Source organism: Protopterus annectens, chromosome 8.part1 (assembly GCF_019279795.1).
Source record: "Protopterus annectens isolate FY-2018-M chromosome 8.part1, PAN1.0, whole genome shotgun sequence".
Taxonomy (NCBI): Eukaryota; Metazoa; Chordata; order Ceratodontiformes; family Protopteridae; genus Protopterus; species Protopterus annectens.
Genome location: NC_056742.1, coordinates 360,849,634 through 360,877,026, shown reverse-complemented (window position 1 = coordinate 360,877,026; position 27,393 = coordinate 360,849,634). Strand labels below are relative to the sequence as shown.

General features: G+C 37.1%; 1 protein-coding gene across 1 annotated transcript in view; it reads left to right on the top strand.

Annotated features, from left to right (window-relative positions):
• Positions 1 to 27,393, top strand: part of NECAB2 (N-terminal EF-hand calcium binding protein 2) — a 2,586,853-nt gene that overhangs the window by 1,331,223 nt on the left and 1,228,237 nt on the right. Inside the window, exon 5 of the mRNA XM_044081939.1 lies at positions 8,145 to 8,242. Coding sequence (XP_043937874.1) covers positions 8,145 to 8,242 — 98 coding nt within the window. The remainder of the gene's footprint in view (positions 1 to 8,144; positions 8,243 to 27,393) is intronic.

Here is a 27,393-nt window from a genome sequence, read left to right as displayed (position 1 = left end):
CTATTATTTAAAAGGAACCCCAATGCATACTGTCACAAATGGTAACCATCTTATATTAATTATTGTAATAATATATTCCTTTTCCTTTTTGCACTGCTTTCATCTCTCCATCCAGGCCCTTTCAAATCCCTATAATGCTGGAAGAGTACAATAATAAGATATTAGACCAACCTGCAATTATGATTAAAATTAAGTCAAAAGAATTTCAAATAAATACCCATTGATTTAAATTCCCTTAGGGATTTGAAAATGTTGCAGGTGATACATTCTGAAAATATGGTGAAAATCAATCAATACACAGATTAAATCCCATATTAACTGCATTTGAAATACTTTACTTTACCATATGTTTTACATATCAGAGAATCTTCTGGAGGTTTTTTTGCCTATTTTCATACTCCTGGCAGATGATGTAAAATGTTCCATATGGATAGCTCTTTTTATGATTTAACAAGAGGAACATGGGTACATTTTTTCAAAGGTGTAAAACCAAATTTGGCTTTAGGATACAAATGCAGCAAATTGGACAATTATTATCAATAACATTTTCAAATTAGATAAGTCTTTTACACTGTTCTGTAATCCTGATTTCAATGTCTTAGCACAGATTAATAATCTTTGTTATGGACTTATTAGATGCAGCAAGGAAATGCATCACAAGGAAGTAGTTCTTAGGATAATAAAATAGATTTGTGGGTTATTTCTATAGTGAAAAAAAACTGAGATATGCTTCAAGTGGCTTTCATGGCCACACAGTTTTAATATATTACTTCTAGCTAAGACTTCCTGGATATGACTTACATCTGTGTAAATAATGTGTAAGATCCACATCTTCAAGTACAATGAGTATGCCTGCTCGATATTTATTATGAAGGCCCTGAACAGGGAAGGTTTATTGCATTCATTTTTATTTCTGTAGTCAAGATGGATTCATATTTTTTTATACATTTTCAATTAAATAATGATTTAACTGATGCCAGAGAGAGGATGGCAGTGCATGTGTAATGTGTCAGCATAGCTAGCTGGCGTTTTGTAAAGAATTATATATCATTTGTGTATCAAATGGATTTGTACAGGTACTCGTGCTGAAAATGTATTTGTAAAGCTGCTTGTGTTAAAAATGTACCAGCAGTGGGTCCTGCTGGGCAGAAAAGAAATACACCTGTATGGCAGACTGTATTGTAACTGTTGGAATGAATTTATTGTAACAGAGGATACTGGAAGAGAAGAGGATAATCTCAGTCCAACTAATGACATCCCTCCTCTAGACCAGTAATCACGGAGCCTCAATCATCACCACTGACATTGATGATGGATGTTCACTTGGAAAAATAATAGATTCACACAGTATTTTCAGATGCATCTGTCTGGACCAAGTACAGTTTCCCTTAAGAGCACACAGGGAATACACTCAGTCCTCGGGCTAGATTTCCCTCTTTCTTTGTCTCTCTCCAGGCCCCAAATACGCCCCCCCCATTGACACACCTGTAGAGCATGTAGTGCTATTAAAAAGAGAAATACCTTGAGGAAAGTGGGTAAGGGAGTTAGCACAGGAAGCCCTAAGAAGGAATGCAGCAATGATGGCATGTGAGAAGGAAAAACAAGGAGAGCTACTGAGTAAATCTGTCTGGTAGATAAGGAAGTCTGAATTGATTAAGCAGCTGGAATTGAGAACTATCCTGAGACTTGAGATTAGACAGAACATGTGAGAAAGATGCAAAATGTCTTACTGCTAATGATACAGCAGGTAGAATTACAGATGTGACACAAAGGATGACAGAGGAAGTAGCTAGAACAAGCAAAGGTTGGGCAGGGACAGTGGCCTTTCCTGGAGGAGTTCCAGCTGTCATTTGCTAGATCAGTAAGAAAGGATAAAATCTGGGTCTACAATAACTTAGTCAGAAAGTGGACCAATGAACAAGGATTTCTACTAGTCAGAGTGTGTGGCAGAGGTACAGTCTCTGTACCCCCGATGGCACAGCCATAATGAAACCTGGAATGCAAATGTTTATCAAGACAAATATACTGTTAATATGTGGTGGATAGTAGGTGAGAAACTAATACGAGAACCGAAGGATGGGAGATGGTGACCTTAGGTAAAGAAAGGCAGTACAAGCAGGAAGGTACAGGACTCATTGGGAATGGCTGATGATGCTTTAGGTAGTCACAGGTGTAAAAGGATAGTAATGCAGACAGGCAAGAAGTTAAAAGAAGTAAACAGTGAAAAATGATAGCAAATAAGTCAGAAAAATATCTCCCAAGAATATGCGGAAAGTTTTACTAATTCTGGTAGTTCATGCAAGACAATTCATTTATGGGGCTTCAGACATTGATGCAGCAGGAAGAGGCAAACATAGCAGGTGTGCAGAAATCTGGCCAAATCAATGAAGAGACTATGGTATGGAGATTCTCAGGATATTAGTTATTCATGCAGGATTGGTAAAACATAACATGAGGAAGGGTCACAACCTACGCTGTATGCAGAGCATATGTTGTGAGGAACCTGGAGGAAAGGATCAGAAAAGAGAAGAAACACTAAGGCCCTCAAAAGTAAGCAGCTTAGCATTAAACTACAGGGGAAAAGTGTGAGAGATGGTGGTTAGGTACAATATACTAACCACTAGATACAGAGTAACATTATGGCAAGCAAGTAAAGGAATTGAAAATGTCTTGTGGCCTGATAAAGAAAATGCTTTGATCAAAGATTATACTCTTCTAGAAGAAGGCTGGAACATTGTTACATCCAAACAAGGAGAAAAGAATGAAACAATGGAAGTACTAGACCAAGAGCTAGTGAAGTAAGGTAAAACAGTAAGGATGAGAATGTTTACAACCTAGAAATAAAGACACTCCACCTTAACAGTGGCCTGGTTTGCCATTGTTGAGTAGAACAAAAAGCATGGAAACAAAATCAAACTGTGGTTCTGTGAACATGCAGACTACATTAACAAATGGGAGCTTGTTTGAGGCTAAAACTGGAGAACGAACAGACATTACTGAGAAAACAGCATATGGATAAAGAGTAACATACAAACAGTTATGGAAACTAGATTAAGAAAAAACAAACTAAGATAAAGAGAAGAAATAAGCCGTGTTATTTCATTAGTAATAAGGAGATAAGTTCTGCAAGGGAAATAACAATTTATGAGCTATGAAGAGATGAAAGGAGCATAAGGCATAGTAGAAGTAAGAAAGAAAATGCACTTGAAAGATGAGAATAAAGCCAAGGCAAAAAATAAATAAATAAAGATTTAGGAGAAATACAAAAGGGAAAAAGCTTTCTTTAAATACTTCAGGGAAAGACAGGAGTCCAAGACAGCTACAGAGATCACTCAAGGCAGGGAAGGAGTAAACTGATGATGTGGACAAGACAAAAATTCTCAGTGAAATTTTCTGCACTTTTTTCTTTAAAAGGGAAGGAAGCAGTTCTGTGTATAAATGAGAATGTAGTAAAAACGAAGACTGTTTAAGAGGGACATGTCAGGGAAAGTCTGAAAATGAAAACCTTAGGAGTTAGAGGACGACAAAATACAAGAGTCCTGACAACAACTCTCTCCCACCCAGGATCCTAAAGGACTTGGAGATGTACATGCTGATGCCCTGACAAAACTCTCTATCCAGTCACAATGTAGTAGCAGTATTCTGAAAGGAATGCTGAGAGGCCATACTGATGCCATGCTGCAATGGTGGTGGGGTGAGGGTGGGGTTTCCACAGAAACTACAGAGGCCCAAAATGGAAATTTATGGATTTGTAACTGGAAAAGACTAACTGATTTCTTGGAAAATAGTATCCTCCAGGATAAGTAATGATATGTTTTTTGTGGAAAATTGAAAATGAAAACTGCTTTGTAAGCTTTTATCTTAAAAAAAAGCCACTAATAACTAATGCAAAGCAGGTTTTCAGCTTGTCAAATTAGTATGAAACAGCTTTTAGGCCTTGAAGTAACAGTAAATACTTCATGAATGAAGTGTTGAAACTGCTTCAAAGAAAACTGTGCTCCTTGAGAATAGCACAGTTCACATATTTATCCACTCTGCATGGTTATATGATTATGTAGTTAGTGTATAAATAAGGAGGCATAAGAGGATGCATATGGACACAGCACTCCTGCAAAAAGGCTTTCTTTATGCGTAAATGGTTGGGTAATTTCAGGTGGTACAGAATCAGGTCTTGAACTAGATGACCTAGGCAGCTGGCTAGGGCCCACTTGGCCGGGAGGCTGCCACAACTTTAAAAAATAAATAACATGCCTCTTTAAGAATGCACTCTGCTTGCTTCTTTCTGTATGTGTTGATGCGAGCATGCACATACATTCATTCTTGCAGTTCCAGAAGCAGAACTTAAACTCACTGAGTGTGAATGTATGTGCCGCTGCTTCTTTCCATAGATTAACAGAAAATTTTCCTGCTGCTGCTTCATTCCAGTAAGGTGTGTATAAAATGCCCTGGTTAGGGATGGCTGGTTAGTTAATTTGTTCAGGTTCATACCCTGTACTTTGGTTACAGGTAACAAGAGCTTGACTCTTCTTAACCAACTGCCAGACTGCTCAAAGAAATGAGTTTGCATTTTCAAGGACTTGAGAGTTTTAGAGCATTTTCAAGTAATTGTAAGTTTCAGTGTATTTTCAAAGAATTGTAAGCTTCCAAGGAAGAGAAGTTTACTGCTTCCTCATGCTGTATGTTTCTAATGTGCAGCTGTTTTGTTTATCAAAAGGCTATCACTGTTTGAAACAGTGTTACTAGTAGAACAGGTAGCATACTTGCCTCTGGTGCTGAAGGCTGATATTGTTGAACACTTTAAGGGAGGATGGGATGCTGCAGTCCTGTGTGTACCCTCCTATGGATGAGATGCCTAGTAACTATGAACCTGTTGTCAGTTTGCCATCAATTCACAATTGTAATATTACCAGTTATCATTTTTTTTTTTTTTTAATGTAACATAGCCTATTTCATCTTCAAGGGCAGATAGCACTGAATGTGTAGATGAAACACTGAAATATAAAGTTATTTGCCAGCAGCAATGTCATCATTAGTTACAGATCTCTTTAATGTGGAATTATTCAGATGACTTTTACTTCTGCAGAGATTGCATAGATTGACAGATATTGGTGCATTGCTAAGACAGAAATGTCCTTTGATTGTTGGAATGTATTGAAATTGGCAGTTTTGCCATTATTGTTTAATCTCTTTTGTTTCATTGATTTCTGGAAACACACTCAAACAAGTGTTGCTGTATTATACAAGGCATATAATTTAATGCAATTAGGAAGGTGAATCAAAGAACACATGCATCTCTGCATGGTCCTAAAATGCAGGCAAGGGACCTATGATTTGAAAAGAACCCAAAGGTAAACATCTACCACTGGCCAGATGCATTTTCTTTGAATGTGGGTTTTAATACAATTTCAATTAATGTGAGTTTCAAGGGCAGAAATGTTTACTGTTCATGGTAAGTCTGTTTTTATTTTCAGACAGTATTGTTTTGTTTACCAAATGGCTATCACTGTTTGTGCTATAAAATTTGTAATAAAAACTTTAAATAAAATTTAAATGTCTATAATCATTGTAGAAGTAAAAAAGAAAATAGCATGCACAATGACAGGTTTGAACGTTGATTATGTAACTGGGGAGAGATAGCCAAGTAATGAGACACTGGAATGACTGGAGAGGGCTGCTGTGTGTATGTTTAGGGGCCCTGATCCATTACTCTGCCTAAGGCTGTATTTCACCATGATCTGGCTCTGTGGTGGTATGATGATTTGTGCTAGCACTTCAGACTAATAAGACTGTCAAAATAAAACACACACACACACACACACACACACACACACACACACACACATATATATATATATATATATACATATGAATAAAGACAGATATAAATTATATCTTTTCATCTATATATCTATCTACATCTATGTCTATAGCTACACACACACACACACACACACACACACACACACACACACACATAATTTTGGAAGTTTTGTTTAGTTAACAAACCACCATTTTGTTTTGCTGGGCATTTTCTGGCTTAAGTATGATACTCTAACTTTGTCAATGTAGTCTTTGTTGTAGTGGGTCTTTGAATAGCAATGTCTGTTATTTGATACTGTGATTGATATTTTTGTATAAAATCATGGACAGTTTTACATATACATTTTTACTTTTTTTTTTCACTTTTACATTTAAGACATGTTTGGTCGGATTGCTAACATTTTGTCTGTTTGCCTACTTCATTTTATGGAAAATAAGGAGTTTCTTTTCAATCTGGATTAGTTCAATGTCTACTTTATCATAGAAAATGATGAAAGAAACCTAGTCAACGTTGTATATCTTGAGCTTAGTAAAGGCTTTGAGTTAGTCCCTCACTGGATATTAATAGGCATACCTCTGGGACTCCAAGTAGAGAAAGGCTCATTAAATGGACAGAAGGGTGACTGCATGTCAGGAAGCAAAAAGTGGTACTTAAACAGGCCATCTCAAAGGAAAGAGGCATGGTTAGTGGTGTTTCAAAGAGGTCTGCCCTGATCCTAGTGCTTTTTGATATCTTTGTTTCAAACATCACAAAAAGCATTGAGAACAACAGCAATCAATTTGTAGATGGCACAGATAGAAGGAACAGTTTGATGAGACTGTCAGAGTGGGCTGATAAGTGACATATGATGTCTAATGTAGGAATTTCAAAACCAGAGCTGTAATAACACCAGAGTAGAATATCTACTGAGAAGAATGACCCCAAGAAGTACACATCTTGGTGTGCTGGTGATAACATAAATTGTATACCTGATACTAATTCAGAAAGCTGTTGCCAAGGCCAGTAAGCTGCCAGACAATATCATAAAGGGAACAAACTCTCAAAGCTGAGATGTTATACTGCACCTCTTTAGATTCCTAGACAGATCCCAACTAAAGTACTCATTTCATTTCTGATAACCATCCAACAGTACAGATATCAAGCTAATTAAGATGGTGCAAAGAAGGACTATTAGGGAAACAAAAGGTGTGTGAGACAGACAATATAAGGTAAGGTTATGGGAACTAAATCTGTTCTCACATGATGATATGTGAAAACGGCAAGAGATGGTATGGATGCATAAGACAATTAGGGGTCAGTGTTATGGCACCCAGCTGAAGAGGAAGGACATAGAAAGGAAGACAAACATATCTACCAAATTAAGGGTAGAAAGTTTAACCTTATTATTAGAAGTTAACTTCATAACAGAAATAACAGTAGATAAATGGAATAGGCTACCTGTACAGGTAACAGACTACAGAACCACAGGATCCAAAAAGGCATAATACAGATTATAGGTAAAGAGTTACAAGATAGGCAACTGAAAATACTCCTTGCAAAAACAAGAACATTATGCAGACAAGTATCTTTTTCTGCTGTCACAGGTATGTAAGGTAGGCTGATGCTATAGCAGATCCTTCTTATCTTGATGTAGCAGCATATGGGAAAAGCTCCACTATGCAGTACATAAGGCATTTATAATTAATGCACCAGCAGACAAAGACAGGGTAGGATGACACTAGGCATATAACAGTGCAACTCCAATATAGTGCTGCTAGAAAGGAGGCCAGGAAGTGCACTAAACATCAGATAGACTCTAACATAAAAAAGAGAGGGTAACAAAGTTGCAGATAGCATAGTCAATAATACATGGACAAGCTCTGACATATGGAAATTTGTATTCAGGGATGTACAGGAAATGATATGTGACCAGATCCTAACACGCTCACAGTTCTGTGGGTTATAATGAACAGTATAATATGGATATCTCTACTTTTGTACAGGGTAGTATTACTATTAGTCTTTGCGCATGTTCTGGTAACACTTCCTATTTTACTATTTCAGATTATAGTCCTGTGTTTGGTTGAGTAAAATATGATTCTGAGGCTTGAACTAACTAAAACAAAATAAAACCTGTAGACATTCAGACAAGAACAGTAAGAAAATTATTACTCTGTCTTCTATGCTGGAATCCATGTCATAGATGGGTTTGGAGCCTTTTGTATTCATTTCTTGTTGGGAAAAATATAATTAAAATATTAATATAATCACAAGATATTAATGTCAGAGTATGTTACATAAATCTGTATGGTAACAGTTATGTATATTGCTTCAATCTCTGCAGATTACTTTGCATCTCACATGGGAGATTATGAAGATGTTCTGGCATCTCTTGAAACGCTTAACCTATCCATTCTTAAAGCTATGGACTACACCAAAAGGGTAAGCTGAAAAATCTTTATACAGCCATCTTACAGCCACTAATCATGAGGCAGAATGTTAACAGGCATCTTAGGAAAATGGCAACTCTTTCACTAGTAAGAATTCAGAATAGTGCAAGCAGGCAAATCACTTGTAAATGCATGTGAAAGTACAAGTCACTTAATTCAAGTATAACAGAAAAGACAAGAGCAATGCAGGTGTGTCTGAATCGTTTGCAGAGATGTGACTTTAAAAAACAAAATGCCTGAAAGGTATATAAACTGCTATGTGTAGCCCAATTGCAGCTTCTATGAATCTTTTAAGTATTTAACAATATTTGCATTAATTATAGTGCAGTCATTATTTAAGACCATTTTGATTAGCTTGCCATGTATTATGAATTTTGTTTTTGCATTTTCTTTTTGTATAAACTATAAGACATGTTAAATTGGTTACCTGTGAATAAATTAATTAACAGTAGCAAAGAAGTAAAAGTTACACTTTTCAAAGTAATTTCTGATATAGCAGTATCTAGCAGTGTACAGGCAATGTAAATACAAATGTGCAGACCAGAAGTAGATGTAATATATTGAGGTAAAGGAGAAATTGTTAATGAAAAGTTTGTGTATACAAATGAAAGATGAAATATGAATTTTAAAATGGATATAAAAGTGGTAGAATATACATTTGATATTAAAGTTATATGTTTGTATTGCTTGAGCATAGTCCTCACATGCACTGTGTTATTAGGAAGACATGATAAGCTCGTAGGAATGTTGGTCCTCAAGCAAGTATCCTGGTTATGACAATACTGTTTATCTTTTATTGTCTAAGCCTGTCATGCAGCCATTAACTTTACTACTGTAACCGCAGGCCTTCCATTAAAGATGTGAAATACATGATGAAGTATGCAGTGGTTGACTTACACACACATAACAATAAATAAGTCATGGAGCTCATACTATAACAGCAAGCTTTGATTGTTAAGCAAGGCAGAGAAAAACTCTGTTTATTAAGAAATTTGCTGGGTGGTCAGTCATGAAGATACTAATGGGTCTGATTAAGTTACATGTGTGCACAATAAATAGAAAGAATAGAATATGTTTTGCTCTGAGGTCATGCCCAAGCATTCTACAGTAAATACTACCATGGTGAAGCAGTTTGCAGTTTCATTGTTACATTGTGATAGCTACATCATACACTTAGTTAACCTCTTGTCTGAACCAAGTGGTATGTAATAGCAATGTGAAATGCCAGTCTCTTGATATTCAAAACACTCTAATCCCATATTTGTTATGCATCATGAATGTATAAAAGCTGTAACAGTGTGCATTAAAAGTAAAAGTACTATTGTAGAATGCCTGTTTTTCTGTAACAGTTTCACTAGTATCCATACAGAAATGAGAATTAATAGCAACGTAAACAATAAATAATCATTTAGTAAACATGATGTTTAAGGTAATTAATAACTAAAGATGATATAATGACCTGTTATCTCCAGGTCATTCATTTCAGTAAAGTTAATTAGGTGGCTATCAGTAGTAAGACCTCCATCATTTCTTGTATACTGCTCTACGAATTCATTACTATCGATGTACAACAGAAATGATGTGTATACTGGTATCAACACACCACAAAACTGTTTCTGTTGGCTTATGTGAGAAACTTGATAGAAGAACGTATTACAACGTTAGGCACTCGCAGTAGAACACAACCTTCATGTTCTCCCCTGGCTTATACATTGCTGTTTCAGTGAACATGGAAACTTTAAGAAATCACTGCCCAGGTATGGCATTGCTGGGTACATGGATGTCAGCATCATTTTACCATAATTTTGATGCCTTTTTAGTGCATCAGTAGTCAGTAATGTGACAGAGCATTTGTATTACAGGATTTTTGAAAGCCTCTGCCTGTTTGCATAAACAAACGTGTACACAAAGAATATCAAAAAAAGTAAAGTTGTATAGTAGGAACCATAGTAAAGTAATGTGTAAATTATGGAAGTTAAGAGGAGTCAATAAGCCTTTTATTTGCTACTTTGTTGTTTGGGCTTATGAGTTGTATGTGTGTTTACTTACACATATGTAAATAAACACTGTATAGAAGTAACCGTATTCATGTGCAATATTCTTCCTGACTTTTCCCTAAAACTTTCTTTGTTAAACTTAGGCAGTAATTAACTATTTGTTTACTGGGATAGAGCACTGATCCTACTGGACCATTAGTCTGGGGTTACAAGGAAATTCTAGTCAAGATAAAAATAAGACATAGTAAACAGTGCAAGATGTTGTTGTCAAACGAAATATACATTTTAAACAGTTACAGTGCCACTCACACACACACACACACACACACACACACACACACACACACCTTCCAGTTTCAGTGTCCATCTGAAAATAAGAGAAGTGTAAGTGACCTGTGCAATATATGTACATGTTTATCGTCATGCAGAGATTGTGAGTATAAGAACCTAGGCCATTTACAGTTTTAATTAATATTTTATCTGTTTGCAAATATTTGTCTGTATGTATGTGTGTATATATATATATATATATATATATATATATATATATATATATATATGGGTTCCCTTCATAGCATTGAAATTTCATAACATTGAGACCAATATGTCTAAATCCCAAAACACTGAAAACTCAGAACAATGAAAGTGTGCTTCATAACATTGAAAACTACAATGCATATAAAAATAACATCCTCTCCACCTACAACAACACCTAACTAACAAACACACTTTCTACTACATTTCTACAGGAGGGCAAGCCCCTCTGCACCCCCACACCCCCCTGTTAATTAAATATACCAACTCCAAGATCGCACTACAGTGAAAAAAAGTTAATTTCATAACCTCAGAAACATAATAGAAGGTGTGTTTGTTAGTTAGGTGGTGTTGTAGGTGGAGATTATATTATTTACTTGTGCAATGTAGTTTTTATTGTTATGAAACACACTTTCAATGCTCTGAGTTTTCAATGTTTTGGGTTTTTAATGTTTTGAATTTTCGATGTTATGGTCTCAGTGTTATGAAATTCAGCTTTATGAAATAATGTTATGACGTAGACCTATATGTGTATATATATATATATATATATATATATATATATATATATATATATATATATATATATATGTATGTCCTATATCACTGTTGCTATTTTTTTCATCTAAGGGATCTCCTGCCAAGGATAGCCCCAATGTCTGGCCAGTATACTAAAGCCTTTAGTTCTTATAGGCATTGTATGTCACAAGTATGCTCCCTGTGCAAGGCATAGGGCATAAAGGTTATGTACAGATGTAAACACACAGAACTTCTTTGCTGCCAGTACAAACACCATTATTGAACATTGGTCTGAATACCCTTCTGCTGTACTAGTTACCAAGTTCTTTTCAGATAAGATCCCTGTTAGGGTTTCTTCTCTTCCTTTTCCTAATTTTTGTATGGTATTGTGTTCATGTCATCCAGAAAGGAAACAATGTCAGTGTGGGAGGCAGATTCCCCATAAAGACTCTCACGACCAGTGTCTTTTTTTCCTTGTGTGCTTTCCATAACCATACGCAGTGCTCTGTCTGCTAGGTGTTTGTCCCTAAGACCCTATGCAGTCATTTGTCCTTTTTGTTTATATATCTTGAGAATCAATTATTTAAACTGTTTGCTCAGGGTGCTATGGTGGAATCCTCCCATCCCAAGGGCAAACCATCTGCCAAGAAGAAGAGCAAAAATGTTAGGCCTGTTCCAGTTGCTGTCATGCCTTCCCCAGACATCTGTCTAGAGGCTAGTGAAAGGCCTATAGACCATCCAGTGCTTGCTTAGGATTCGTCTGCAACGACTCCATCAGAGTCTGGCATGGATCTGAATTCTCACACATCCTTGAATGCTTTTCAAACATTTGCACCCTGACATTGACGGGAGCCTCTGCTGATAATATCTGAGGAATAGAGGGGATTCCTCAGATTTTGGTAAGGGGAAAAGACCCTACCACGATTACTGAATCTCATCAAGGGTCTGAAGCTCCAAAGGTTTTTTGGGTGGACATCCCTCTAGTCTTCCACTACTGTTAAGAAGGCTAGGGAATTGGGCTCCTCAGATGAGGACTTGCATTCTGGAGATAAATCCCTGGCTTATTCTTTGGAAATTCCTTCCTCTCTGGCCTACAGTTCAAAGGAAGAGGATTCTTTGAGTCCAGATTCCCAGTTGGAAAAGTTGTCCTTTCCTATTCTTCTTCTCCTCCTCCTCCTCCAGGTATTTTTGGTCCCTCTAAATTTCAGGGATGCATACCTTAACACCCCCCCCTTTCTTCAGGACAATTTTATGGTTCTGTGTTTCTTCTTTGCACATTCCATTCTCTGCTTTGGTCTTTGGCCTTTCTACTACCTGAAGCGTAATCACCAAATGCAATTTTTGTCTCTTTTCATTTCAGGGTTTTGGGTTTGGCTGTCTCTAAGCAAACCATCTCCTCCTGAATTTCTAAGGCCATTTCCTTCTGTTATTCTTTTCATGGAAAAAGTATTTCCTCATCTGAAGTAAGGTGCATTCTTCTAGGGTAGTGCCTTTTTCAAAGGTTTGGATCCCATTTTTCATTCTTGAGGATGCTGCTTGGTCCAGTGTTCATACTTTCACTAAGCATTACAAGGTGGATGTTAATTCCAGGGCCAAGGCAGGTTTTGCCAGGGCTATCTTGCATGGGTTTGTAGAGGGGTTTTATATGTTTTCCTCCTCCCTGGCTTCATTTTAAGCTCTTCTAGTCTCCCTTAGGTGAAGAACACTGCAACGGTGATAAGGAAGGACATATTACACTTGTGTAAAATCTTACCATAACAGTAGATGCCCTTCTCTTTACTGTTACAGTATTCAGTCCCTCTTTCCTTCTCCATCTGTCCTTGTATTGCCCTGTATTCCAGTTGCCTTACTAGCCGAGGGTTCTTGTTTCTTTCTTCTTTTTCTCTTCTGGATGTGCGTGTTCTTTGTCCCTGGGATTATTCCTTTCCTCCTGGGGCTTTTTCAGTTTTCAGTGTTTGTATCCATAAATCACCTTTATGCCCTACACCTTGCACAGGAAACAAATGTGACCTATGGTGCCTATAAGAATTAAAAGCTTTTGTATATTGCCTGCAGTGTCCAGACTACCCTGGGCAGGACATCCCTTACATGAAAAATATTACAACAGTGAAGAGAAAGACATCTACTGTTTTGGAAAGCTGTTACCCATTTGTACTCTCTTTGTTTCTTCTCCTCGCCCTCTCTCTCTCTCTCTCTATATATATATATATATATATATATATATATATATATTAAGTGTGTGTGTGTGTGTGTGTGTGTGTGTCTGCGTGTTTGCGTGTTTGCATGTGTGCACGTGCACATGTGATGCAATATGTTCAAGTTTCAGAAAACTCGAATGTAAAAAAAAAAAAAATCTACATTTTTGCAGGGGTAAGCCCCCTGTATATTATATATACCAACTCCGACATTGCAGTACAGTGGGGAAAAGGGTAAATTCTCCAATACCCAACATAATGCAATCTACATGGACATGTATTAATGGTGAATTTACACCTTTCCCCACTGTATTGTGATCTCAGAATTAGCATATATAATTTGCAGGGGGTATGGTGGCACAGCCCCTCACATGGGGGGTGCTGTGGTGCTTGCTCCTCTACATTTTTTTTACTTTCAAGTTTTCAGAAACTTGAAAATATGGTCTTGAGCAAATGAATTTCATGTTTCTGAAACTCAGTAATATAACATAAACCCATACATAGCTCTATATATCTATATCTATATAAGTGTGTGATTACAGACATACACACACACACACACACACACACACACACACACACACACACACACACACTGCTTACATTCTAATGCTGGGATGACCCAAGCACATATCCCACTTGCTCAGACATAACAACTGCAGTATTAAGGTACTTGCATAATATTCCGCGGTGGCTGGGAAGATATAAAGGTAGTTCATAAATGTCACTGGTGCTGTTTTCTTTGTTCAGAGCTGCCTCATCTGCTCGTCTCCATTAATAACCTCGGTGATGACATCACATTCCTTGGTTCCTGCTGGACCTTTTCTGAATTACGATTTGTTGAATGGTTTAAATGAGCTTCTCTCATCAGTGTTATTACCAGTACTTCTGAACCCTGTTTCTTGTGAAGTATGATTGTTGTTTTTAAACTTTGAATAAAATGATATACAAGCTGCCTTTGTTTCATATGTATTAATGTCTCGCTGCAGTTTTTTTAACCTTACCTGAAGTGACATTTTTTTGGAATGTTCTATTAGCTGAAAAGTATTAACAAAATCATACCTTATGCCGGTGTTTTAGAAAACAATGGCTGAATCTGTTGATCCACTTTAATTATATTTTCACTTGCCACTTTCATGTTAGTCTGATTGTTTTTGACTAGCAATCTTAGAAATTCTAGTCTTGTGCTATTGAAAAACTCTATTAGTGTGGAAGAAAATGGTTAGGAAGCTCCCAATTATGTAAAAAAAATGGATTTCACTTTTTTTGGATGCAGTGTTTAATCCAGTAGTACAGGAATTAAATTCTTATATTAAATATTCCAGGGATTTTTTAGACAAATTTAGAACATCTAATGCATCTTATACATTTGTTCCCAAGAAGAAGTGTATATGTACAGTTGAGATGTCCATGCCTCCTAGCAAAGGAATTGAATGTTAGTTTTTAAATAAGTTTACAAATATTTGTTGTCAAAATATTCATTTCTGTTGCACATTGGCAGAAGTTTTACTTGCTAATAATGTTTTATATTTAATAAAAAAAATTGCAAGCAGATAAAAATTTACATCACAGGAGTAATCATCCCCAGTTTATAAAGGGGCAGTATATAAGGGCTTGTAGTATGACAACTGATGAGACACAACTAGGTGAGGACATGAAATTCATTACCAGTCTTTTTTTTTGGCAAGGGGTTATCAAAAGGAACTTTTGATGGAAATGAAAAAGGAAGATTTAGCTAAACAGAATACTATGTTTCCTCCTATTTTGAGATAGCCTTTTGTTAGCAGAAAAGAGGCCCAGTATGTTAACAATTTAGGAACTGACAGAAACACTGTTTGCAGTTTGGATATGACTATAGATAACCAAACCACACATACTATCATATAAAATCACTGGAAAATTTTCCAAGGCAATAATGATCTATATAAGGTGATAGGAAATGTTCTGAACTTTGTATATAAAACACTATTAATATGACTTCCATATTACAAAATGATGGTACCAAAATCACTCCCTTAAAGTCTATAACAGATAAATGTAAAGGGATATTTAAATGTGGAGGGTGTAATATATTTTGGAAGGAACTTACATTTCTTTAGACCATTTATCCTACACTTTTTCTGTCTCTGGTAGATTTAATTATAAAACTAGACAGGTGATATACATAAGTGTATGTTCAGGATGCAGTGCCTATTTGTTATATAGGTATGGCCACAAGAGCATTACAGCATAGAATTAAAGAACATATATACATGCAGCGGTAGCGTTGTTGCCTCACAGCAAGAGGTTCTCTCGTTCGATTCTCGGCTGGAGTGCGGGGAGTGCCTTCTGTGTGGAGTCTGCATGTCCTCCCCGCAGTTGGGTGGGCATTCGAAAGACATGCGTAAATGGATGTGCCTTCATTGAAGGTTGAATGTCGAGCTGGCACCTCGGCATTCATAAAAATCTACTGCCAATTAACAGCAGACTGCTGTGGTGACCCCTAACCGGGAAAAGCCGAAAGACAACGACATATACAGTATTTAAAAAAGTAAAGATATGAGGAATGCTTTTTACAAACATACTGGAGAATGTAAGAATCATAACAGGTCTATTTTTACTTTATTAGAGCAAGTACTGACTGATTTAAGGGGTGGGAATTACAAAAACAGATTAGATCAGAGAGAAACCTTGTGGCAGCTTAGAGTGGGGGCAGATAAATTTCCCGGGCTCAACAATATGGTAAATATCAAATGCTTTTTAAAGGATAGGAGATTGTAAATACTAAAAGGTAATACATTTTGAGACTGTACATTGTTTTAACATTTTCTATTGTAAATGTGTATTTAACAGCTAACTTAAGGAATTTATGTTTAAGACTTTTAATTCACATCAATTTCAATTGCATTACTGTTGATTGGCTTTATTGCTGCTAATAGTTCTTGGTACTTCATTGGTTACCCTTTTGTATAAAACAGCTCAAATTTTTAATGAATTTTATTCTGATGAAGTCAGTGAGATGAAAGAGGAGATTAAAGTGATGTATATGCTAATTCATGGACTTTTCGCTTTGCTATGTAGCTGCACTCATATTTTTTTCTTTGTATAGTATAGCTTTGTCTTCATTTGCCTACTTTTTATATGGTTGTGGCACATTCTAAGTTTTCTAGATACTGTGGAGTTTTATATTTTTGACATTCTTTTCAGGGTTTTTCTCTATCCTGCCTTAGCATGCTATTCTTTTTGGATAGTCACATTGCATTATTTATTTTTTGTCTCTTCCTTTGAGGAGGTGCAAGGCTATTCAGAATACTTAGCAAAGTTGTATTGAATTAATTTACAACAGCATCTAAGGAGACAATTTTTAGGATATTCCAGTTAAAAGATGATAGGTTAGTAATGAACATTTCTAGGTTAAACTTGGACAGGTTGTATGTTGTTTTATAAACATACTATTTAAGTGGATATGTGAGATGTCTGGTTGTATAGAGTAGGAGATGGTCACAGAGAGTCTGACATTGTACCTCATCATCATCATCTTTCCGCTGTTCCCATTAGGGGGTCACCACAGTGGATCATCTGTTTCCATTTCTTCCTGTCCTCTGCATCTTGCTCTGTCACACCAACCACCTGCATGTCCTCTCTCACCACATCCATAAACCTTATCTTAGGCCTTCTTCTTTTCCGGTTACCTGGTAGCTTCATCCTTAGCATCCTTTTCCCAATATACTCAGCATCCCTCCTCAACACATGTCCAAACCAACATAATTTTGCCTCTCTGGCTTTGTCTCCAAACCTTCCAACCTGGGCTGACCCTCTAATATACTTATTCCTAATCCTGTCCACCCTCGTCACACCCAGTGAAAATCTTAACATCTTTAATTCTGCCACATCCAGCTCAAACTCCTGCCTTTTTGTCAGTGCCACTGTCTCCAACCCATATAACATAGCTGGTCTCACAACCCTCTTGTAGACCTTCCCTTTCACTCTTACTAGTACTCGTCTGTCACAAATCACTCCTGACACTCTTCTCCACCCACTCCATCCTGCCTGTACTCTCTTCTTCACCTCTCTTCCACACTCACCATTACTCTGAACTATTGATCCCAAGTATTTAAACTCATCCACCTTCACCACCTCTACTCCCTGCATCCTCACCATTCCTCTATCCTCCCTCTCATTCACACACATATATTCTGTCTTAGTCCTGCTGACCTTCATTCCTCTTCTCTCTAGAGCATATCTCAACCTCACCAGGGTCTCCTCCACCTGTTCCCTACTCTCACTACATATCACAATGTCATCTGCAAACATCATAGTCCATGGGGACTCCTGTCTGATCTCATCTGTCAACCTGTCCATCACCATTGCAAATAAGAAAGTACCTATGGTGATAAATTTACAGGGTCTGATACTGGGATCCAGTATAATAATGAGCTTGATGTCTTGCTATAATGCATGAAGCTATTCATTTGCTTGTGGAAACCATATAAGTTAATGGTAGATGTTGTAGGACTTTGAGGTTATGTCCAACTAATTGGTGTTGGCATCATCTGCTAGTAATTGTTCATTCTGCAATTACTATAGCTAGCCAGTGTAGGATATATTCTGTTGTAGCTGCATTGTCACCAGGGGGATGTAAAGAACAGTAACACATATTTGTTTATTTTTAGGAAAGTAATAAGAAACTCTTCTGAATTGAATTTTGATATTGATTTGATGTAAGGGAAAATGTGGTGGCAGTTAGGCTCTATTAAAGCAATGATACCACTTTATCTCTTCATATTGTCATTACAGATGATGTTATAGCCAGGGGTATAATTTCAGAGTTGTTTATGCTTAATCCAAGTTTTAATTATAGCTAGAATATCAGGCTTGTGTTGGGTAATCCAGGCATGTAGTTCAGTAGTTTTATTTCTTATGCTTCTAATATTTATGGAGGCAAAACCTAGATTATTGAGGTGGGGGTTGGCCATTGTGGGGTTAGGGTAGTGTATGTGGAAGGGAAGTGTCTTGATGTTTGTTATGATAGGTTGGCTCAGGATTAAGATGAATGCCTCCTTCTATAAGGATTTTAGTAAAGTGGGTATTACTGATTCTTGTTTTTAGAGAGTATGTTTCATCTTAATTTTAACTTGATTTTAGTAGAAATGGAGTTAATCATTCTTTATTTGGGGTAAAGATTGGGGACAAAGTTTTGTGCAACGTGTGAATTGTTTAGAGAAAAGGTATGGATAGGTGTTTAGGACAGAGGTGGACAGATGTTGAGAGCTATTATGGAGTCATGATAGGATGAGAGATGGTTCAGTAGAAGGATAAGAATAGAAAATAAGCTGAAGAGTAGCATGATTGAGTAAAGGGATTTGTATTTTACTGATGGCAAGTAGTGAAAAGTATGAATAAAGAAGGAAACAAGAATTTGCAAGGTTGTAGGATATTCAGTAGTGGTGGTGGAGTCTAAAAGCTGGTAGAAAGTGGGTAGGACTAAAATGTTTTTATGGAGGAAGGGAGTTAGGTTTCCCTACCATCTTCTTTTATGTTTCTGAAATGTAAGAAATGGAGAAATTTCAAAGGATGAGGCTGTAGTTAAGACAGAAAGTAGTGGGGGTATATTTGGAGATATTTGAAGGTAAAATGTAGAATAATTGATGGGTACCGATGGGGAGGGGGTCAGAGGAAGTATGGATATAGTGCAAAGCAGCATGGGAGGGAGAAAGATTGTTGGAATGGTGCTAAACATAGAAAGCTGGGAAACAGGCAAGGGCGGCTCGTGCTATTGGACTGCAGGACTGCAGCCCCCCAGCTGTAACAAATGTGAAATAAAGCAAAAAAGAACAAAATAAAATTAACAGAGTCCCAGACCATTGCGCATGCACACTCACCGCATTTCCCACTATCTGGACTGCTGGTGAAACAGTCTGGAGCATGCTCACAGAATCCAGACTGTCTCACCAGCAGTCCAGATAGGGAAGACAACACTGAATTTGCAAACTTCCCAGAAGTCTATGCAGTTACAACTGCATAGACAGGAAGGGGATCAGACTGCAACATCCGCAGACTGGTGCTCTTGCAGGAAGGAGCATCACAGCACGGAAGGGGAAGGGCTTGCTTGCTGGATTGTACAGCTCGTTGTCGTGGGCTTTCTATATGGATGGATCATCACAGGCGTTTAGCTGCTGCAAGGGACTTATGGAGGAGCTTGAATGGATGATTTCTGTTACCAGATTAACAGGTAAGGAGTGTGTGAAATGCCCCAGTTGTTACATAGTGGTCGGTAGAGAATAAGGCTTGAACCCTGTACCTTGGGCCCAAGTGGCAAGAGCCTGAATTCCCTACACACCACTATTTGTAAAAAAATTTGCAGATTTTTGCCTCATATTTATTCTGTTCCTCAAAATCTATGGTTTCTGTATTTTTGTTTCTTGACACAGTCAGTAGTGTAGTGCTGCACTGGTAGCATTGTTGCCTGACAGCTACAGGTTCTCTGGTTTGATTCTTGGCTGGGGTGCCTTCTGTGTGGAGTCTGCATGTCCTCCCTGTGTTTGTGTGGGTTTGCTGTGGTGTCCTCCCATCTTACATAGACATGTGTCTGGAGTGTTTCTCCCTGGGCCTCTACAGAAAAATTGGCTTTTGTTCCAAGTCAGACTTTCCTGGTTAACAAATGTTAAAGAAAAATGACAAGCATTTGAATTTCAGACTTCATATTCTTCAGAAAGTACATGGTAACACTAAACCTTTTATTCTAGCAATTTTTCGAAGTTTATAAGATGGATATTTGAAATTTGTCCCTATTTTTGGAACTGTATTCCCCCATTATTGGCTTTGTCCAGGATTTTTGTGCTAAGGTTGAGAGCTATGGTAAGAACTGAATTCAGTGAATATGTTTGGGGGCTGTATTCCCCCATTACTGTATTTGTATTGACTATGTGTTTTTTTGCTAACAGGTTGAGATATATGGTGAGAACTGAATTCACTGAATATGGTTGGGGGCTGTATTCCCCCATTATTGGCTTTGTTCAGGTGTTTTGTTCTAAGAGGTTGACAGCTATGGTGAGAACTGAATTCACTAAATGGTAGCCATTTAAGTTTCAGTCTTCCTCTCTTTCATAAAACAGATGATTTGGTGTAGTGATATGTTGCTCTGACTGTTTTGCACAGGGTCCTGGGTTTAATACTTGGCAATGAAATATATGGTGGTAGCACAGCATTATATTCTAGCAACTTTTCAACATTATACATGCAATGTTTAAAATGTGTCCCTGGTTTTTGGGCTTTTGCCCCCCCCCCAATAAATTTTGGCTTTTTCCAGATTTCTTGTGCTGCAAAGTTCAGAGATACAGATGAGTGTCAAGTAGGTTTTACAAGAAGCTGAGAGCTGCAGGGGAACAAACGTTTAGTGCTGCTTATGCTGAGTCTGCTTGCATTGTTAATAGCACAACAGGTAGTGTACTTGGTTTTGTTACAGAAGGCTGTGGGTTCTACTCCCACAGTAGGTAGATGCATTGCTGATAATGTAGTGTGTTGTAAAGGGGGTGGATGCTGCAGTCCTTTTTGGTGAAGATACCTAGTAACTGTAAACCTGTTATCAGTTTGCCATCCATTCCCTATTGCAATATTACTAGTTTATCATTTTTTAATGCAACATAGGCAATTTATTCCTCAAGGGCAACAGGCACTCTTTGTAGATGAAACAATGAAATATAAAGTTGTTTGCTAGCAGCAACCTCTTCATTAGCTACAGATTTCTTTAATGTGGAATTATTTAGATGACTTTTACTTCTTCAGAGATTGTGCATATTTACTGATAATGGTGGACTGTAGAAGTGGGAGTAGACTTTTATGATGGAAATGTTCTGAACTGGGCAGTTTTGTCATTATTGGTGCATGCATTTTGGTTCCTTGTTTACTGGAAAAATGTTCTGAATTGGGCAGTTTTGTCATTATTGGTGCATGTGTTTTGTTTCATTGTTTACTGGAAAAATGTTCAAAACAATACATTTAAAACGCCCTCTAACAACTGGACTGTATAGTACATGGAATATAATTTAGTACAATCAGGAAAGTGTATCAAAGAGCATATGTATGTTTCATGTGCAAGGGCCTATGATTTGAAAACAGCCCAAAGTTAATCTTTATCTGCCTCTGGCAAAATGTATTTTCTTTGAATGTGGGTTTTAATGCTGTTTCAATGAATGTGAGTTTCAAGGGCAGAGAAGTTTTAATGCTAAGTCTGTTTTCATTGTGAGATGGCATTGCTTTGTTTAGCAGATGTCTTAGTGTTTGTGCTGTAAAATGCAAAATAAAACTTTCAAATGAAGTCCAAATCATCATAGAAGTAAAGCAGTATGTGCATTAGTGTTTATGGTAAATGGGGTGAAATAGCCAAGTAATGGTTCATTGGAATGGCTGTAGGGGGGAGGCTCTATTTGACCTTGATTTTGTGAGGGGGAAGAGCAGCAAACTCAGACAGCCCCGGCTGAACTATACCCCCCAACTGTTCAGATTTTCACAGAATGAATAGATTTTTGCTTCTTATTTTTGGTTTGTTCCTCATAAAATTTGTGGTTTTCTGGCAAATCATTTAGGAATTAAGTCACTAAATAATGACAGACACTGAGTTTCAGACTTCATAACCTTCAGAAAAAAGGCATGCTAAAGTAAGACCTGTTATTCTATCAACTGTCTCAGTTTATACAAGAGCAATTTGTAGTACTGTTTATATGTTCCTCCAATATATTTGAGAGCTTGAGAGGTACATGCAAATAAATTGCTTTAAAGAATTAGGCATAGCCAAACCTCTCAACTGTCCCCGATTTTGCCTCAAAATGTTGCTCTTCTCCTAATAATCCCTCCACAAAATAGCAATTTTGGAAGAAAACGTGGAGGGTTTATAATCAAGAAATAACTGTAATAATCAGAGTTATAGATTACTTTTATTTCAGAAATGCATGTAGATTCTTTTATTTTGTCAGCTGCTCAAGTTAGCAGTACTAATATTAAAAAAGTGTCCCTTCATTGACAGGTTCCCAGCTCTATTGTGTGGCTACTTTATATTTTTGCATCACATTTTTGGTCCATTTTTCATAAAGTTGTATTTTTTGGCAAGTTAGTGGCAAATCATTAAAGACCGAAGTTAGAAAATAATGATAGACATTTGAGTTTCAGATTTCATACCCTTCAGAAAATTCATACTAATGCAAGACCTACTATTCTATTATCTTTCTAAGTTTATAAGAGCAATATTTAAAAATTGCCCCTATTTTTGGGCCTTTGTCCCACTTCTATGTATGGCTTTGTCCAGATTTCTTGCTCTGAGGTTGAGAGGTATGACAAATGTGTCAGGGCCAAGACAGTCAGCCAGAGACATTTCAAATTTTGACATACTTGTTGCACCCCACTCCCCCATGTAGTGACTCTGGATGTGTCCAAGCAAGGCAAGGAGCAGTTATGCAGTGTAAATCTGCAGAGTATCCCCCCATCCGGGGTAGACACAAGTACTACAGTGGCTTTTCATCTGTCCTTGATTTTGCAGAATGGTCTGGTTTCTGTCATATTTTTGTACTGTTGATTTATGCTTATTATTATTACTCAGAATGTGCCTGTTGCTCTCTGTTTAAGTAGCAATGCTTTAATGACCATCAGGTAAGCTTGTCTGAGATCATAAGATGCAAGTAAGCTTTAATAAGCATACTGTTAAAGAATTGCCAACATTGAAAGCCTTTCTGTTGTTGCCATGCAGAGAATACTTACATAACTAGATAATGTATAAGCCTTGAGTATTGAAATGCATATGACAGTATTTGTAATAAAGGACAGGATTATATTATTTTAAGAAGCTCATTATACTTGTTGGAGACTTCCAGTCATCTCTGCAGGCTTTACCTGTAAACTAAACAGAATGCCAATCTATCATGTGCGGTCCATAACATGTACAGTAATCCTTTAAGCAGTGTATCTTGAGCTTGTTTCTTGTTTACTTTTCATTTTTTATTTGGATCATGTTTTCCCCATGAAACAAGTAGGTAGTTATCAGACAGCAGGTCTTTTTTGGATAAGAAACATTTTTACAAGTGGGGGTATCACAGAGATTGCTTCTTTCAGCATGTTACTTGGTACTTTAATAAAGCTGAATATAAATTATAATTAGAACTGCAGTGCAAGGAGAAGTGGTATGAGTTAAGTGCTGCTTGTTTTTCTTATACTTGATTTTGACTGGCATTCCAGTAATGTATTTAAAAAGTAATTTATTTTTTCATGCCTCACAACCTTTTTGTTTCCATCTAGATATTAAGTAAGCTGTCATGCAGCCAATGCACTGAAATATTTTTTTCTTCTACACTTCATTTTGTCTTGATTGGACTCTCATAATGACGGTTTGGCACCCAGGGCAGCGTATTTAATTAAAGTTAGTTTTTGTGGTTTTGAGCATAGCTCCTCCCTTTCTAGTTGGCTGCACCCCTTCCCACTGACCCCACCCATTCAGCTGTATCCTGCAGCCCCCCTTTGATTTGAAGTCACCAGCCGCCACTCGAAACAGGGAAATAGAAACAGCAGTGCATGTATGATTTTAATAAAGTGTTTAGAGAGTGTTAGGGTTTGAGTGTTATAGGTAAAAAATTTAATGTGGAAAATATAATGGTAGAGTAAGAGTGGGTGGGTGGCTACCCATTCTTAGGTCAATTATCAGAGAGAGCACTCTTGACAGAGAACAATTAGTTTATAGATGGTACAGAGCAATTAACTGATGTCCATTTGTCCATCTTTGGTTACCTAGGATAGCTCTGTTGAGTGAAAGGTCAACCTGCCAAACATGAACTATAAATTGCTACACTCAGTATACAAGCTCTGACAGGACACAGCTTGGAAGTGCATGACATTATAGTGAGGAGGAGGATGGACATCCTCTGCCTCCTCTGCATCCAGGAGGCAAGATGGAAGGGCTGTGTTGACCTAGTCATGACTAAGGGTCTTAGTCATTATTTTAAAAGTAAACTCCTTCTGCTGTATCTGATCAAGTTACAGTTCTCAAAACTACTTGAAGAACCAAAATTACTATTCTACCTCTCTAATAGTTCGCATATAATATTAGTTATATTAATTGGTTGTATTACCCTAAAATAGCTAACTATCTTATTTAAATCTAAGCTAAACAGATACATGACAGTACCCCTATTAAACAATAATATTATTGGTTTCAAGATAATTCACTATATATTATGTTATCTAGGAAAGAGAAAAAACAAATATTTAACCTATAAATATAGCATTAGCTCTGACTTTGTTTATCTAATCTAGCTTATTTAACATTATAATGACAGTAACACTGGTGAATACAAATAGCATTAACTATGCTTACTGGGTACTATACTTGAATATATAGAATGATAACTAACTAACAGAGTTCCCCAAACAGTCAGAACCACATGCCAGTATATAAGAAGATAGCCTTCACTTTCCTAGAAATGCCAGGATATAATATCTTCTGGTCTTTTAATCCACTAACTATCCCAACACTAAATCCCCTTTGTATCTAAGCATTTGCAGTATAAAACACATCATTAAGACAGGAAAATAAATATTACAGTATACTACCATGTTATTAGTACAACCACATTCAGGAAAAACTACCTAAGAAAATAGCATAATTATGATAAAGTTATCCTACTTCTACCATTCAGTTAAATAACACATTTTAACCAGTACATTATTAGTTCAGTTTAATCCTACCTGAATGGATTCACAGTTCCCTTTAAAGAAATAAAAGCTGTAACATACATTAAATGTCCATGGACACTCGTTTTACAGTCCAACTAGCTTCCCCTTTTTCCACAAAGATGTTTCTACTTCCTGGTCATGTAATCATGTCTTAGAATTCACGACGGGGGAACCATTATGCGGACGGACTTCCGGATGCACCACCTCGAAAGTGGACCCTCAGCAGCACCCAAAAGACTTCCTGTTACCTCGCGAAGGGATACAGTTCGTAGAAGCCATAAAAGTTCGGGAAATCTTCGTGGACGAGCTGGAGCTGCAAAAAGAAACTAAGTAAATATTTACCAAGGTGAAGAAAAAAGAACAAACAAAGGATTTTGGAGCCTCGAGACGTAGTAAGCATGGAATCCCAGTATCCACGATGCTGTAAACAGACTGAATGGCCAAGTTAAGCTTCTGAAGCTGGAAGAGACTTAAAAATCTTCAGAAAGGTAACTTTTGCTTCTTTTCTTGTAGATATGGAATATATGGATCCATCAACTGTAAAAATTAATGTGTTAGGGTATTTCATTTGAAATTTAATGTTCTTTTCAATAAGGAACTTACAGTATGGAGATAATGCTTGTCTGGCTTGTCTTATTTGCAATGGTAAATCCTGACCCATAGAAACTCTATTATTTTGCCACATAATATAACCTCCATTCTTTTTAACAGTTAGAATTATTTTATTTACATCCTGGTAGTTGAGTATTTTGACGTAAACTGGTCTAGGAATGTTTGAGGCTTGTGTTTCTCTGAGACCTCTATGGGCTCTTTCTATAACTATTTGCTTAGCAATGTCAGAGTCATTGAACAATATTTTGAATATTTGTATGATGGTAGAAATTAAATCATTATATTGGATAGTTTCTGGAATTCCTCTAATAATTATGTTGTTCCTTCTGGATCTTGCCTCCAAGTCCAGAATTTTATTTTGCATAGACTGGATATCCATGTCATGAATGTCTGTTTTTTTTGTAAGCAATGTTATTCTGTCCTCATTTTCGGATATTCTAGCTTCCGATTTATCCATCCTTTCAAGAATTTGACTGCATGTGGCACCAAAAGAAAGTACCTGGTTTGATAGTTTTTTCAAAGCTTCTTGAATGGGCAACAAAGCAGTTTTAATATCTTCCATGTTAGCCAGTTGATCCGGTTTATTTGTCATTCCAGCTTTTAAAAGTTCCTGCTGTTTTATAGTCTTCTGCCTTTTTATTGTTGAATCTTTTTCTGGTGACTGAAGTACTGATAATTTGGTTTTAGTTGTTGTTGTTTCCATACTTTTTTCCTCTTTTGACATTGTGAAGCAAAGCAAAACTCTAGTAAAACTAACTAGTAAATATCCACGATTACTAGTCAGGCAGTTCCTTTATTTAATACTTTGTTCAGAGTCAGACAGACAATCAGCTCTAATCCTGTGAGTTTGATTAATTTACTCCTGTTCTTTCACCTCTCAAGCAATATTTAGTTGTAGTAGAATAGATATAGCCAACAATTAGTGTAAAAAATCTTGTAGTATATCCTCAGGGTTGATTTTTATTCCGAGTAACTGGAGAGCTGTAGATATGCAGTGTCTACAGAATGGTGGCTATCTTTGAATCCCTTCTTTTATGTTTCTGAAATGTAAGAAATGGAGAAATTTCAAAGGATGAGGCTGTAGTTAAGATAGAAAGTAGTGAGGGTATATTTGGAGATATTTGAAGGTAAAATGTAGAATAATTGATGGGTACCGATGGGGAGGGGGTCAGAGGAAGTATAGATATAGTGCAAAGCAGCATGGGAGGGAGAAAGATTGTTGGAATGGTGCTAAACATAGAAAGTTGGGAAACAGGCAAGGGCGGTTCGTGCTATTGGACTGCAGGACTGCAACCCCCCCAGCTGTAACAAATGTGAAATAAAGCAAAAAAGAACAAAATAAAATTAACAGAGTCCCAGACCATCACGCATGCACACTCACCGCATTTCCCACTATCTAGACTGCTGGTGAAACAGTCTGGAGCATGCTCACAGAATCCAGACTGTCTCACCAGCAGTCCAGATAGGGAAGACAACATTGAATTTGCAAACTTCCCAGAAGTCTATGCAGTTACAACTGCATAGACAGGAAGGGGATCAGACTGCAACATCCACAGACTGGTGCTCTTGCAGGAAGGAGCATCACAGCATGG